Source organism: Cygnus atratus, chromosome 3, assembly GCF_013377495.2.
Source record: "Cygnus atratus isolate AKBS03 ecotype Queensland, Australia chromosome 3, CAtr_DNAZoo_HiC_assembly, whole genome shotgun sequence".
In the NCBI taxonomy this organism is placed as follows: domain Eukaryota; kingdom Metazoa; phylum Chordata; class Aves; order Anseriformes; family Anatidae; genus Cygnus; species Cygnus atratus.
Genome location: NC_066364.1, coordinates 60,819,072 through 60,834,536, shown reverse-complemented (window position 1 = coordinate 60,834,536; position 15,465 = coordinate 60,819,072). Strand labels below are relative to the sequence as shown.

The window sequence follows — 15,465 nt, the reverse complement described above, 5'->3', positions numbered from 1 at the left end:
CAGGGTGCCACCAACAAACCTATTTCAACGCACCATGCCTGTTACACATGGTTTCTTGGAGACCATAATGAGAAGAAGACATATCAATGTCACTCAGCTGCCTATAAGTTAAAATCCACGTTTTCTTCACATATGCAAGGACAAGCTCCTTAAGTCTTGAGAAGCAGCTATTGATGCTACGACAAAAAGTTTTAGAAAAGGATGCAGATACATGAGCAGCCACACATAAACTTACAGCATGTGTCATTTCAAATATAAAAAAGTTTTGTTTCAGTGTTTAAAATCTTCCACAGCGTCTCTGATTTTAGTTTAAGGAGATGCAACATAGTAAGAGACTGTTTCAAACTCCTATTGTGTAGTTTGCTAAGAATCACACTCCCAATAACAAGATGCAGCAGAAAAGGGTGACACCCACAAAAAGCACACGCTTTCACAAATGGGGGCTTCATTTATGAGCAACCGTGTGTCGTTATACAGAAGCTAAGCTTCAGATCTTGTAGCAGTTAGAAGTTACTTCGAAAAAGAAAAAACAAAAACAAAGAAGAAAAACACTTTTAGGATGGTCCCAGTTCCTCTCCCCTTATTCCTTGACCACACACAAATTCACCTGAGGCGGCAGTTCTACTTACGGAGTCTATTAACTGGAGTGTTTCTGCAAATTCTAAGAGATTCTTAACATTATCCAGGATGTTGCTCTGGTGAACAATCATGCACCGTGCGGGGGATGCACTTTCCTCAGGTAAGCAACCATGATCCACCGGTGGAGATGGAGTACAGTGGTGATGTTCCCCCAAACAGGAAACAGGTGCATTGTCACCACTGGTCCTGGTATTGTCAGCAACCGTGGTGCTGTGCCAGCCGGGGTAGTTTGACGTGTGGTTCTGTGTCTAAAAGAAGAAGGAAAAAAAAAAGAAAAAGGGGGGGGGGGGAAAAGGCAGAAGGAACTTAGCAATGAAATTGCACAAGGTGTCAGATGCCACTGGAGGAAAGATAAAAGTAGTTGCATCATTATCTAAAAACTTATGCCTATGAAACATTTGTCAAGATGTTTCCTTTCATCAGTGCAAGATCTCGTTTTAAGTAATATCAGCATCTTATTTGTTATCCCAAAGTTACCTCATAATTTACTTCCAGGATTATGAGCATGTATCATGACTAACATATTATCAATTCAAACTGCGTTAACTCCAAAAAGTTCAAAAGCTGTCTGCAAGTCATTTTCTGTGAGAAGCAAGAAACGGCAGGATTTCCCTAGTGAGCACTCAGCACTGTAAAAGGCTAAAGGGTTTAGAGTTAGAGTTGCTTTTGTTTGCTTATCTCCTTTTCTTCTTCTATCCCTGTCTAACACTACAGCTTACACCAATGCAATGAAGAGGCTGTCAAATCAACGTGGTTAGGAAAGCAGAAGAACAAATTAACAGAAGTTTCTTTCCAGTGTGATCATGCAACAGAAGAAATTGCAAAATATTAACTAAAGTTAAAAAGTGGCCAAACTAACGTATCATGCATGCAGTTGTTTTACTATTAATTTAAATATTACCCAAAAATAAAAAATATATATGTAAAAAAAAAGAAACTGCTGGCTATCACCTATCTTCAAAAATGATTTGGGGAGATTCTTGGCTTTGGTGATGGTGTTAAGTGACTAAGTAAGGTTTTTCACATATTAACATCCAATGGCATATACAACAAAGTGTGAGAATTCAGTAATAGCCAGCATTTGTTCCACACATGCAGTTATGAAGGATCTAACACTATTCGGAGAAGTAAAACGAACTGTCAAACATGCACCAAGTCTGAAGCTTACAAAGTATAAAACACAGCTGCAGAGAAGAATACAACAGAGAAGAAAAATCTAACGTACAGGCACTACATTTTCATCACATGAACCATTGCACACTTTCAGAAATGCAGATCCTATTGATTTAAGATCTGTGGGATTTTTCATTTTAGTACGATCATCACGGTTCCAATATTATGTAATATTACAGAGCCCAGCCCTGCTCCCATTTTGCAAAGTAAAATACACGCAAATTGATTTTTTTTATCAAAGAATTTACAAGGCAGATACAGAATATACATGTGCTATGTTTCATCCTTTTAAAACGGAAATATAGAGCCTTGATTAGTATCGAAGGCAAAGGGGGAGTAAAAAGTTAAAAAGACAAGCACTGGGGTAATGCTGCTATCCCTCCATCCAAGCACACAGTGACAATCTTACTGGTAATGCCTGCTGCCCTTTCAGTTCATTCTCAGTCGACATTAGTAGCAACTCTAATTCCTTTATTCGTTTTTCTTTCTCAGGGTCTTCATCATTATAGTGTCTCTGAAATTAAGAGTTAAGGGAAAAGAAAAGATAAAGGTCTGATAGGATGTAGCAACTAAAATGCTTATGGCTTGCCGTCCTGTGGTTATAATAGCCAAATTAGACTCAAAGATGAAACAAACGTCAATTGTGTTTTCCACTATCAAAGTCCCTGCTGAATTTCAGTACAGACATTTGAAATGGAGAAAGTGAAAGCTACCACACCAGAAGACAATTATTGTGTGTTAAATTCACTTCAGAAAAAGCAATTATTAGCCTTGTCAGAACTCCCCCACCTTCCCCATTTTCTCTCCACACATATTACATTAAAATGTTTCCTTAATGTAAGATGTTTGCATTTTGACTTAGCAAATGTTTAACAAATTGACTCTCGAAATGATGTTCAAATTATCTACCTGAATAGCTGCAGCAGCTGGCTGAGGAACATTGACAATATTTACATGCAGTGCAACTGGATATGGGATCTGACCAGCGACCTAGGCCAAAAAAACAAAAGACACTGTTATCTGCTGGCATTGTGAATTTGTGTTAAACAAAAATTTGCTTTTAAAATTTATAAGCTATGGAGACAAAATAGCAAAAAAAAATCCAAAAACATTTACAAGCAAAATGAACAGCTTTTAGGAATATGACAGTGAGCATTACAGAGGAAGAAAGAAAATTCATATATGAAGTATGTACCCTTCCTGAATGAGAAAAGATGAATAATTTATAGACGCATTTGTAAGATTTTTCTAAATTGAAGTGAAAATGCAAAAGATGCAATTTATTATCGTCTAAAACTCTACAATGTAAGTGTTTAAAGCAGTGGCCTGTTTCATTATTAATCACTAATAGGAAAGGAATCAGATTAAAAACAATACTTGTTTACTTGGTTCTGACAGGCAACCCATAAGCAGAATATGACTGAAGTGAACGTGGGAGATTTTGACATACAATACAGAATTAACCAGATTCAACTGATTTTCAAAATGCATATATATTCACCACTGTAAGAAACAGTACTCAAAACATTTCCATTGCTTACAATACACTAAAACCGCTAAACCTGATTCCACCACCTGAACACCAGCAGTCAATTTGAAGTGTACATAGACCCATCAGTGCTTAAGCCAAAGCCATCCTTGCCTGACCTCAAACATGTCCTCGGAGACTGGGAAAAAACCCTTCCCTCTTCCTGGAATCAGATACGGCCAAATCGCACCCACCCATTAAACAAAGCAAAACAAAAATGAGAAGCGTTTCTCGGGAGCTTACGTTCTGTGGCTCAGTGATGTGGTAGTAGGGGTAGTCACTGCCCAGCGGGGGCTGGCTGGCCACCGGGAGCTGGGCAGAAGGCGGGTTGTGAGCAAAGGCCATCAAGTGGTTGCTCTTCTGAAAGCCAGCGGCTGCCGAGGAGTGGCCGGCTTTGGAGGACTCCTGCAGGTAACCCTCCTGCTCAACCTTGCGGCGCATGGTGGAATTCCAGTGGTTCTTGATAGCGTTATCAGTCCTGCAACAGAAATACCAATGTTAAAAGTGAGGGGTGCTAAAAGCAAGTGCTTCCAATTCAGACTGAGGTGAATGGGCAGGAAACTGCTGTTAGCATTTCTGTTTAAACCTCGAGCCCTTCCCTGACCATCCTCTGGCCCTGACCTTTACAGACGCTATTCTCAGCCTCTCAGGAAAGATGCTCACTATAAAAGGCAGGGAAAAATACAAATGGGGTACTGTTGTTTATACACTTTTTGAAGCCATCTCTAAGCTTGAAGTACTCAAACTGTGAGACATTAACAACTTCAGCTTCACCTCTTTCCCATGAGGTAAGGTGAGAGAGAAGGCCAACAACCCTTTGAGACTGCCCTGAAGACTGCCAACGTCATCTTTGTAAGTCTTACTGTTTTATTGTGTTCCATTGCTGGAAGGAAAGACTATGGATATGGAGCACAGCTGTGAAAAGACTAACTCCCAAACAACTTTCCAACTGGTCACCTAGACAATGACAACATTGTCCTATGTACACAAATCCAGTAAACAAAGCTGTCGTGATTTTTCTTAGCTGCAGAGAAACTAAGATTCAAGTTCTCGAATACATGAATCAGAAAAAGCAAACTTATCAATTCTGTGAGACTGTAAGAGTACTCTTAGCAACAGCTCCTCTACTTGAAAAAAAATCACCACCACACGATACTGTTGACATCAGTATCTGTGATGTGTGAAGGCTACAGAAAAACTTTCCAAGTGGCAACTGTTTTCTTGTTTTCTTCTTGGAGGCAAAAGAAACTTATGGAATGCACACTTAAAAGGATATCATGATCTCAGGCATTACAGTTACATCTTGAAGATGTTTTGCCAGGTAACAGGAATAAAAATGGAAAGGGAAAACCTTCTTTTGCTTACATTATTTGCTTGACTACACTTGATGTTGAGTCACTTTTACTACAGAGCATATAAGATACTGAATCTCTGAAACTGCACACAACTTGTGGATATATTTTCAATGAGACAAGTATTTCTACGACTGGAGTCAGAGAAAGTCAGTTTCTCCTATCTTATACGTGGATTTTTAACAGGTTAAAAATGTCTGGATGATTCATGAGCAATTACACATGTTTGAAGCAGCCTTCTCTTAAACCATTTTGAATAAACAGATGGGATGTCACTTTGCAGGTATACCCTTAGCTGAATGTAAAGTTCCACTTGCAGAGTCTGATCCTTCACTGTTAAACCAATTGAAATCTTGTTGATTAATTGAAAGCACAAAATAAGACTGCACATACATTTAGGAAACTGTCATGGTCTTGCTCTACTTACTGTTTTTTTGACTATGGCAAACATTAAAAGCACGTAAAAATATCGTACTGTTCCACGTACTGACCAAATAGTACAGTTCCCCACCAAGACAAACACACATTGATGTCACTGGCTTGCCAGGTTTTGATTCCAAAATTTTTGATGTATAATGTGCAGGCCGAGGCAATTGAAACAGCCTGCTCAGACCTGCAGCTTTTCCCTTTTTTTCCTATTTAAAAGCTGAAGGTATATATCATTACCGTCCAGGCAGCAACTTTGCAATTTCTGCCCATCTGTTTCCCAGTCTCTTGTGTGCCTGGTAAATAATTCTATCTTCCTCTTCTGTCCAGGAGGTTTTCTTCACTTCTGGATTCAAATGGTTGTGCCACCTCTCCCTGCACTGCTTTCCAATCCTTCCCTTCAAATGCTTAGCAATGACAGACCAGCGCTTTGGACCGTATTTCTGCACGAGTTCTATTACCTTCAAAGAAGGACATAAAAACTGCCTGTATTTAATGATGCATAATGAATCAATGATTTTTGTTTTTTTTTTTTTCTGTGGTGGAGCAACAGTTTCAACAACATTTCTCAAAATTGCCAAGGTAAAACTAACACATGATTAAGGTTCCCCATTTCCCATTTATACTTTTACCCAAAAGGAAAAAAATCTGGCAATAATTAAGACATTTCTAGATTGCATTTCTATGTGACAGTGCTGTAAAGCAACATGAATTAATTTGTGTAGAAAACTCAGAAAGCACAATGCAAACAAATACTCAACATTGATGCTAAAGGATCAGTCCTGCCTTAGGCCACATTAGAGGTGAGACCACTGAAGTCTCTTGGAGTTTTGCCCCAAAACATGGAATCCATTATTAAGGTATTAATCAGATGGAAAGGAAAACTGATTACCCTTTGATCCTCCTCTTTAGTCCATGGACCTTTGATAAGTTCTGGGTTTAGTACCTTCTGCCATCGGTGCTGGCACTGAACATCTGTCCGATTCTAATGAAATGTAAAACATGCAAAGTAGATCATTCTTTGAAACAGATGAACATAGACTGATAATGTTCTTATCTAGGTACACTTGTCCCCAACATATTCCACTGCCAACTACGATGACTAAACACGTGGGAGTTTTGTAATTGAACTGAAGACATGTGAGTGGTACAGTAGGTCTGTACTGTACTAAACACTTAAGACTTGGGAAGTCTAAGAAGAAGGTGCCGAACTGTCAGCTTGCTCACTGAATTTGATAATATTTCCATAGTTTCTGCAGTTATGACTGTATGGCCACAACTACACAAGCTGTATCTTCACCATCTGGTACAATAGCTGTCATGCTTTCACATGTAGTATTTCTATAAGACCTGAAGTGTTCACAAAACAATTATTTTCTAAACCACTCACTTATAATTCACCAAAGCTACTTTTCCTTTGTGCTAAGACATTTTGTTTCAGTGTTATATTGACCATCTACTGTGCAACATCTCCCTACCCTCCACTGTAGCCTGTCTGATGTTTCCCAACCCCTCCTGAGAAATGCAAGGAAAATTAAGATAAGGGTTTCCACAATATTCTAACCAAAATTCTGAGGTCCCCAACTGTGGAGGTTTTATATCTTCTGCAAAAAAAAAATGAACTATGAAAAGCCACTCCCCCTTCCCTTACTTGGAAACCTCTGATAAAGAGTTGTCACTAGAACTGGAAACAGAAACCAATGTCCACCTACAGGAAGGAAATTGGCAATGACTTTCCAGTCTTCTGTGCCATTCTGCTCCACAAGCTTCTTCAGTTTCTCATCCTGAATCATTAAAAAAAAAAAATTAATATTGCAATCTCTTAAAATGCAGATGAGATGTATTCAAAAAAAAGTGGCCCCTTTTTAGCTCCTTATGCATTTATTTCTTTTGTTCGGTCGTGTCCTGAGAGTAAGGAGAGGTGGTCTGTACTCTTCTCATATTTTTAATTGCCTAGATCAGGAGAAATTGATTTTGGTAGGTTCTTTATTGTGCTGTAGGAGGAAGACTGACTTTTTCTGTGCTCTTGTTTGACTTGCATTGACATTCCCATTTTACTGCTCAAAGCAATGTAACTGTTACTCTAGTACTGGATTTACAGGAGCACATGGATGTTTAGATGCCAAGCATCAGAAAAACAATGAAATTCAGTAACACTCAGGCACCCAGCTGTCTGGAGACCTCTGAAAATCACAGCCTCAAGCTTTAAATGTCTTGCAAGTAATGGGAGTTCCAGTAATTTGCTCATTGCTGGTCCGCGTACAATGAATGCACAACAAAATTAATGGCTCCTTTTTGCTCCTGATTGTTGTGAGGGAGTTTTGCATACTTGCAACAGCAAGAAATTTGTCCCAGCATTTTTAATAGTAAGGCCAGAAATATAGACCCTGAAGACAAAAGAAAGCAATGTCATGTCCTGGGAAAGATCGAGGTCGTGCAACACAAGAGAGAAGTGCCCCAAGAGATAAGAGGAGGGCAGCGACCCTCCCCTTCCCCATTAGCGCCTCCCAGTCTGCTCCCAGTTCATGTGACAGGAAAGTGGCCATTGGGCTACGCTGCCATCCCTTCCTCCCACACTGTATCACGACCACATCCATCTCTGCAAGAGCAGGCTATGATTTAAAAAAATAAAAAACGCTTACAAGAGGTGACCTGCCACTGTTTATATATCAATATACATTGTCAGAGAGGAGAAAGTCAAAACATAACTTAATAACCGTATTAATGTATTTCACAATAAGCTCAAACCAGTTAAATGGCCACAGGACATCCACCTGGCGAAGGAGTTTGATACCAGAATTTATCTGGAAAGTCAGCACAAGGGTAGTGTGACTAAGACGCATTCTGACCTTCAGAAGCAAAACACATTCTGAATGCTCAATTTTGGTACCGCTGGGTTTCTTTCTTCCAGCTTTTAATTTATTTCCACTCAGAATCATAACGCTGCAATTACAGTGCAAATTTCAAATGGCACAAAAGGACTGCAGCAGTGTCTGCCACAGTTGTTTGCTGCTGTGGGACACTGAGCACACGCCAGTCCTCGCATGGCAACCATTCTCAAACAAAAAGAGGCAGCGCTAACAGCCCAGCATTGCTGCAGGTGACTCTTGAGCTGTTTCTCCAACAGGGATTGCACTGACTCAGATACCTGTAACATAGACCTTGGTGGCCATTTTAAAAAAATGGCGCTCATGGGTTTTATTTAAAAGAAAACAGTGATTCTCAAAGCTAAGTAAAGCACTGAATGTAACTAATAGGTGGAAAACATCCTTGTTCATGTGCATGGCATTGTTATTGAAGTTAGCATGCAAATAAGTAACTCAGAGAAGAACGTGATCCCTGCTCTCTCTCCGGCTTTTCACATGCTGGAGATGAATGAACTCGTATGTACCTCTTCACGGGTCCACCTGGTTTTTCCTAGGTGACGTTTTCCGGTCTTAGGAAGCAGACCATCATAATCATGATCGTACATCTCGACATCTTCTTCATCATCATCACTACTGTATATACTGCAGAAGGAAACACAGGGAGACACAGAGCAGAACATGAGGACTTGAGCTGCTTAATTACAAAGCACACAGAAAACACTACAATCTTTACAAAGGTTACACAGATAAAAGTTTTAAAACTTGCACAACAAGATTTTGTTCTGCATTCTGTTGTTCTAGTATTCCGAACTGGTTCTGCTGTTTTTGGTATCCACAGATACAAGCAAAGGGCTGGCAACCTTCTTATTACTGTGCATGTTTAGACCTGTTCATACTGTTAGATCAGTGGTGAATTACACATTTGGCAAACTTTCAACCAATGAAGGTTTCAAATTAAAATACAATGTTTGGGACAATAACGAGAACTAGAGGCTGTGTCCATTACACAAGTACACGCTCAAAATCTTTAACTCATGCCACACGTTCTGAAAAATATTAGGGGGTTTTTTTGTTTAATAGAACAGATAGCGCTACTGTTCCCAAATAAGATAGACTGTGTGCAAATACAAAAAGCTGACCAGTAATAACCTTGTCTGAGACTATCTTTATGAACCCTATATGTGAAGTCAGAGGTTTCTCTAATTAAGTAAAGCCAGTAAGTGGTAGCATTAATGTGCAATAAACTAATGTAAAACGTGCCTGCCATTTATGGGTCTAGACAGACAAGGGCCGAGGACAAGGATATTTAATATCCTGCAACCAACAGATGAATGACTGAGCTATTTTATACTACCCAGTTTGCTAACTTAAGACTTTATTACCTCTACTCCACTTCTAAATACCTCATAGTGTTTTTGAAATACTCTGCTACTCACCTAATTCATGACTAAGGGATTTCCCCAGAGGCTATCCATGGGCAGAAAGGACTCTATTACTGCTTTCACAAACAGCCCTTGCTCTACCCAGTTAACTAAAGGAGTGTTTTGCAACAAGAGCTGTCTCTCTGGTGGGAAATGTTTTATTTCCAGCTTCTAAGATATGAACAGCAGTTTTGACACTTTAGCTGAGCGATGGAAACCACAGTGCTAGAAAAGGGACGATGTTAAGCTATCTGTGATGTATCTGATGGTGGGGTATGGTACGGCATGTTTAGGTGTGACTGAGACATTCAAATCAAGTCGTTTCGTAATAAAACAATCCACTGTACCCTCCGCCAGGTAACCACCGGGCATTGTTTCCCCTGTTATCCCGTTGTCGGGAGATCACGTTTTAAGTCGAGCTGCAGCGAGGGAAGCACGGGCTGTTCAGCCAAGATGCCAACACCTCCCCAGATGCAAGCTGCTGAGTGTAGACTCTCCGAAACTACGCGGGGCTAATCACGCCCTCAGCCCTCAGGCCTGCGGCATGTGCCACGAACCCTGCGTGTGGCAGGATGCTTTCCGGTGCCCGCCCTGACGCCACCGGCCTCCCCCCCGGTCTCTGCGGGGTGCCCCTGCCTCACGCCCCGGTGCCACAGCCCCACAGCCTGCATGGCCCCACAGGCAACGCAGCGCTGTGGGGCCCGCACGGACGGCGGGTTCGCTTTTCGGAACGACACGCGGAGACAGCTGGGCGACTGCCCGGATGCCAAAGGAAGCTCTGCGGCTCCATTTCCAAGTATCGGTTTGAAAACGAGTTTCGCAGGCGGTAAAAGGACCCGGGACGCGTCCCGCAGCGGGGCACAGCCATCGCGCCGCGATGCCAGCGAGGCAGCCGGGTTATTTAAATAACCGGGGCCTGGCGGGCACCGCCGCGGCACGCAGCGAGCCCCGCCGTGCTACCCGTGCTCTCCAGCAGGAGAGGGGCCATGGGATTTCAGGACGCCCGGCATCTTCAAAGGAGCAGCGGGCGCTGGGAGAAGCGTCGCTTTGCGCCTCTGCCCCCCGGGCGCGGCTCCCTGCGGCAGGGGGTGAAGGGGGTAACGTTACGGGGGGGGGGGGGGGGGGAGGGGGGGAAGGAAAGGAAAAAAAATAAAAAAGGAAAGAAAAGAAGAAGAAAAAGAAGAGAAAAAAAGAAGGAAGAGAAAAAAAGTAGTAAGGGAAAAAGAAAGAAAAGGAAAAAAAAAAAGAAAAAGAAAGAAAAAATGAAAAAAATGAAAAAAAAAAAGAAAAGAATAAAAAAAAGGAAAAAAAAGGGGGGCGGAGAGGAAATGACTCGCCGCTGCTCCCGTGATTGAAGGAATTCGGGCAGCGGCCCCGCGGGGCAGAGCCCGCGCCCGCTCCCGCCGCCGGCCCCGCTCCGCTCCGCGCCCCGCGGCGCTGCCGCAGCCCCGGCCCCCCCGCCCCCTCCGCCGCCGGCGGCCGAGCCCGCACCCGGCGGGGTCCTGCGGGAGGCGCCCGCGAGGCAGGCGACGGCTGCCCCTCGCTGTCGGGAGAGACAGCCCGGCTGATTCATAGCCAGCCCCGGCGGCACCCCCCCGCCAGCACCGAAAGTACGGCCCGGCGCTCGCCCGGCGGCCCTGCGCCCGCTGCCGCCCCGCGAGCCCCCTTTTCCCTTAGGAACGCGCCCCGAGGTCCCGAATGCCGTCCGCAGACGGGCAGGGAAAGGCGGGAGCGCCACTTTCTCCCCTGTCACACGCAGCCCGGCGGGAGGGGAGGGGAAGCGGGGAGGATGCCGGGCTGCAAAGAGAAAGAGAAAAAGCCTCCACGTGTCCGACCCGCCGACCCCGGCTAATTAGACAACAAGCCCGCACTGCGCGACCGCCTCGCAGCGGGGGACGCCGCCACGCCATCCATCTATATCCCGTCCCGTCCCGTCCCGTCCAGCCCAGCCCGCAGCCCCCGGGGCGCCGCTGCCCCCGGCCCCTGGCGCGGCACAGCACGGCACGGCACGGCACGGCACGGCGCGGCGCGGCGCGGCACGGCACGGCGCGGGATGGCACGGCACGGCACGGAGCGGCAGGGATCGCCCCCGTCCCGGAGGCGAGCCGCGGGTGACAGCTCCCGCCGAGCGCCCCGTCGGAGCCGCAGCTCCCGCAGCCGCCCGCCCGCGCCGCCGCGCCCCGGCATGTGGCGAGCGGCGTGTGCGGGAAGAAGCCAAACCTGGCGGGGCGCAATCGTACCGGCGCTCCTGACGGCAAAGGGGCCGCGGCTGCAAAATCAAGCCAAGAAGAAGAGGGAAAAAAAAAAAAAAAGGAGAGGAAAAAAAAAAAAAAAGAGTCCAACCCCGCGCCCGCCGCCCACCTGCCGTCCCACCCCGCCGGCACTGAATGAATGAATGGGACGGGACGGGACGGGACAGGACGGGACGGGACGCGCTACCTGCGCCCGACATCTTCCCGGTGGGCAGCTGCGGGGCGCAGAGCCCCGCCGTGCCGTGGGCACCCAGCCCCGGTCCCCCCGGCACGCGTGGGGGGCTCGGGGCCGCCCTCCCCGTCCGAGGACCGCCGCTTTGCCGGCGCCTTCGGGGCGGGGGGCTCCCGGCGCTGCCGTGCCGCGGGGTGCCCCGGTGCCGGGCGGGGGTCGGGGGTCTGCCGAGCCGCTGCCCCCCGGTCCGAGGTGTCCGCGGCGCCGTGTGACAGGCGGGTTACCTGTGCCGGGGTCTCCGGGCCATCCTCGCACCGGCCGCTGGGGGAGGAGGACGGGGGGAGCCCGCGCCCTGCTGCCGGGCTGCGCCCAGGCGCTCCGCCGCCGCGCACCGGAGTGCCGAGGAGCCGCGGGAGGAGGAGGAGGAAACAGGTTGAGATTAAAGAGTAAACTCTGTAAACAGAGATGCCATCAAACAAAGGCCTTTTGGACACTCCCCCTCCCGCCAAATCTGGCGCCCCTGCAGTGCGCAGGCGCCTGGCGCCGAGCGGCGGCCCCGTACCGCGGCGGCGGGGCGCGGGGCGGGCGGCTCGGGGCGCTGCGCCCGGCGGGGCCCCCCCCGTTCCTCCCCCCCCACCGCCCTCCGCCTCCCGCCCTTCCTCCCGCCGCTGCCCGCCCTCAACCCCCTCGAAGGTGCGGCCGCAGCCCCCGCGCCGGGAGGGCTTTCGCTGGGGGCACGTCGGGGGGACACGGGGACCCCCACCTCGCGTGGGGCAGCGGGGATCCCCGCCCCGCTCCGGGGGGGGGGGGGGGGGGCTCGGCGACTCGCGGTGGGTGCCTCGGTGCCTCCCCGCCGGTCCTAGGGGCTCTGTTTGGGTGCACCTGCTGCGCTGCCCGCGGCAGCCCTCGCCCCCCGACGGAAAGTGTGAAATGCAGGGGGGGGAACAGGGGGACACAGTGGGGTGCTGCCCGTGGCGCGGGGGATTTTTGCTCTAGTTCCCCTCGCCGCTGCCAGGCGCTGTGGATGTGCCGCCGCCGCTCGGGAGAGGCGGTGGGTGTCCGCCGAGCTCCAAAGAGCACATTTTTTTGATACAGAAATGAGTCAGGACGCGAAAAATGGCGAAACATGCAAAGTTCCCAGGCTACGCTGCACTTTGAAAAATCGGGGCTCTGCAGCGCTTTCGGCGCTCTCGCCCTTTCCTCAAAGGCTCGCGGCTCATCAATGAGCCGCCGCCGGAGGGGGCCGGGCCGAGCCGAGCCGGGCCGGGCCGGGGCGGGGCCGCGCCTCCCGCCGCGGGACCGCGGGCGAGCCCCGGGGGGGCGGCCGGGGGCGGCGACCGCCCCGTCGGGTCACCTCGGGCCCTCGGGCCCCGTGTGTCCTGCAGCGGGAGGGATTTGCCCTGCCCGCCCGTCTTCCCTAGTCGTGAGGAGGCGTCTTCACGGGATCGCTCGTTGTCCCGAGTGATGAGCGTGTCGTGCCTGCTTCGCCCTGCTCACACCTCCGACGGGAGCTGCCCGCCTCCCGGCCTCCATTTGCCTAGCTGTGAAATGGGTCTGCTGCACCAGGGGACTAAGTGCAGGGGGAAGGTACTTTGTGCGGTGAAATCTTCCCGTCTTTGCACAGCGTTTCTCTGCCAGGAAGGGAGTGCTTTAATGCTAATGGCACTGGGAGAACTGGGAAACTAACTCAGCTCTGTTTTGAACCCAGATTCTGGAGCTGGACTCGATGATCCTTGTGGGTCCCTTCCAACTCGGGATATTCCATGATTCTATGATTCAGATAACTTTATAAAGTGTGTGCTGGCATCAGCAGAGAAGTTGGGCGCTCAGATCCCTCTATTTTGGAGGTGGTTTTGGGGTAAAGATTTGGGGAGTATTGGGTAAAGTGTTTGGGGATGAAGGAAATCAGAGAGAAGATATAAAAACTGCATGGGCTCCTTTGAAAAGACATCTCAGTGTCCATGCTGTAGCCGAGTGTTGGGAATATTGCCTTTCATTCCTTTGGAAAAAAAAAAAAAAAAAAGTAAATGATCCAGAATCAAAGCTGATAATAATCCACAAGAGTATATATATATATTTTTGTGTGCAAAATGTTGCTTTCATTATAGTTAATGGGGATGACACTTCTACAGCTCTGCTAGGATCTAATCCCAAATCCTTCGCAGGCAGCTATTTAAATAGAGACTTCTGAGCGCGGCCCTGCAGGGGTGTATTGCTTATGTATGTAGGAGGCCTGATGCTGGGCCTGTAGTCAGTGCAGCTACAAGTCTGTAGCAGGATGCATTAGATCTGCAGTTAGTAGGTACTATTTATTCTGTGTCTGAAAATGTGCATTTCAGTGAAATGGTGTGGTCATGTTGCCTACAGTTTCCCACAGAGGTAGAAACTGAACTGTGCAAGGTTATTTCTTCCTGCTTCTGTGGGAAGCATTTTCCCCTGTTGATTTTTGCAATATTTCAATGTGAGCTGAGACAAATCCAACATCTTCCCGATTTGGATGTAAATTTGCTGAATAAATGCAAAGAATGTCTATTGCTCTCAAGAGAACTGTTAATATGCACAATTTTCTTCTGAAGGTTTTCTGTAAGACTACATTTTTTCTCAAGTGACTCTGAATAAATACTTTTTTTTTTTCTTCCCAGATTGAAAAAAAAAACATTTGGTTTATAAAAATACTTAAAATTGCAAATAAAACACATTTTTATTGTGTTCAAAGTAAAGAGGGAAATAACAACATCACTCCAGGTTTAAAGATCAGTCTTCTCCAAGTCTGCATATATAAAAACCACTAAAATCAGTAAGGCATGTACATACACTTCACTGGTGTTGCTTCATTTTTAATGTTAAAAGTTTAGCTAAAAATGAACCATGACTCTACTATTTTATTTTCTTTCCTGAGCATGTGTATCCTGAGGCAATTTGGGGTGTGAGGGTTCTTTTTAGTAAATCCTCGCCAAAGCCCTAAAGAAAAAGAAATCACCCTTCTGCATCTGAACTTAAAGATCATATGCCCTAGATGTGCAGTAGTAGGCTTCTTACATTACCCTTCCAACTTCATTAATTAGTGATGTCCCTGAGCCTATTTATAGTAATTGCATCAACTGACAGAGCAATTGTAAACAGTATAACTGTGTGTTCTGGTGATCTTTTACTTACACAAATTATACAAGTAATTTAATAAAAGTAATTATATAAATGGTAAATACACATTTATTACCTGATTTCCAGCACCTCCGCTGCAACAAAATCCTCAAAGTGAAGTTAAAAGCATGTTAAGAAAATTTCGAGAATCCTAGTTAAACATCAAACCCACGATGTGTTGTGTTCATCCTTAATATCTTCCTGTAGTGATCTACCAATTAGCTGGCATGACCTGGGCCAAGTATTGCCAACGCTAACCAAATAGAAAAGGAATTTTAAAGGAAGTTTATCTGGGAGAAGAAGAGTAGTAAGCCCTTACACTGGGATTTTCCAGATGGATCGGAGGTATCTGCATAAACTCTTTTCAGACTTCGGAAAATCCCACGAGCCATCTCTACCTATGCGTTATTCCTAATTTTTCTACGTTTGTCAAAGAATCTGAAAGGAATATTGCGAAATCAGTGTCTAACAATTTATGTGATCACAAAAACATT

General features: G+C 46.5%; 1 protein-coding gene across 4 annotated transcripts in view; it reads right to left on the bottom strand.

Annotated features, from left to right (window-relative positions):
* MYB (MYB proto-oncogene, transcription factor) overlaps window positions 1-12,357 on the bottom strand; it is a 28,204-nt gene extending 15,847 nt beyond the window's left edge. For 2 of the 4 annotated variants that reach the window (XM_035538437.2, XM_035538438.2), the window contains exons 1-9: window positions 12,115-12,237; window positions 8,510-8,627; window positions 6,831-6,902; window positions 6,011-6,103; window positions 5,359-5,579; window positions 3,584-3,818; window positions 2,722-2,802; window positions 2,222-2,326; window positions 630-887 (exon numbers count right to left, since the gene is read on the bottom strand). In XM_035538437.2, coding sequence (XP_035394330.1) covers window positions 630-887; window positions 2,222-2,326; window positions 2,722-2,802; window positions 3,584-3,818; window positions 5,359-5,579; window positions 6,011-6,103; window positions 6,831-6,902; window positions 8,510-8,627; window positions 12,115-12,137 — 1,206 coding nt within the window. In that variant the 5' untranslated portion in view covers window positions 12,138-12,237. Of the gene's footprint in view, window positions 1-629; window positions 888-2,221; window positions 2,327-2,721; window positions 2,803-3,583; window positions 3,819-5,358; window positions 5,580-6,010; window positions 6,104-6,830; window positions 6,903-8,509; window positions 8,628-12,114 lie in introns of all 4 variants that reach the window. The other 2 variants (XM_035538439.2, XM_035538440.2) reach the window with 2 other exon arrangements.
* Between the last annotated feature and the right edge of the window lie 3,108 nt (window positions 12,358-15,465).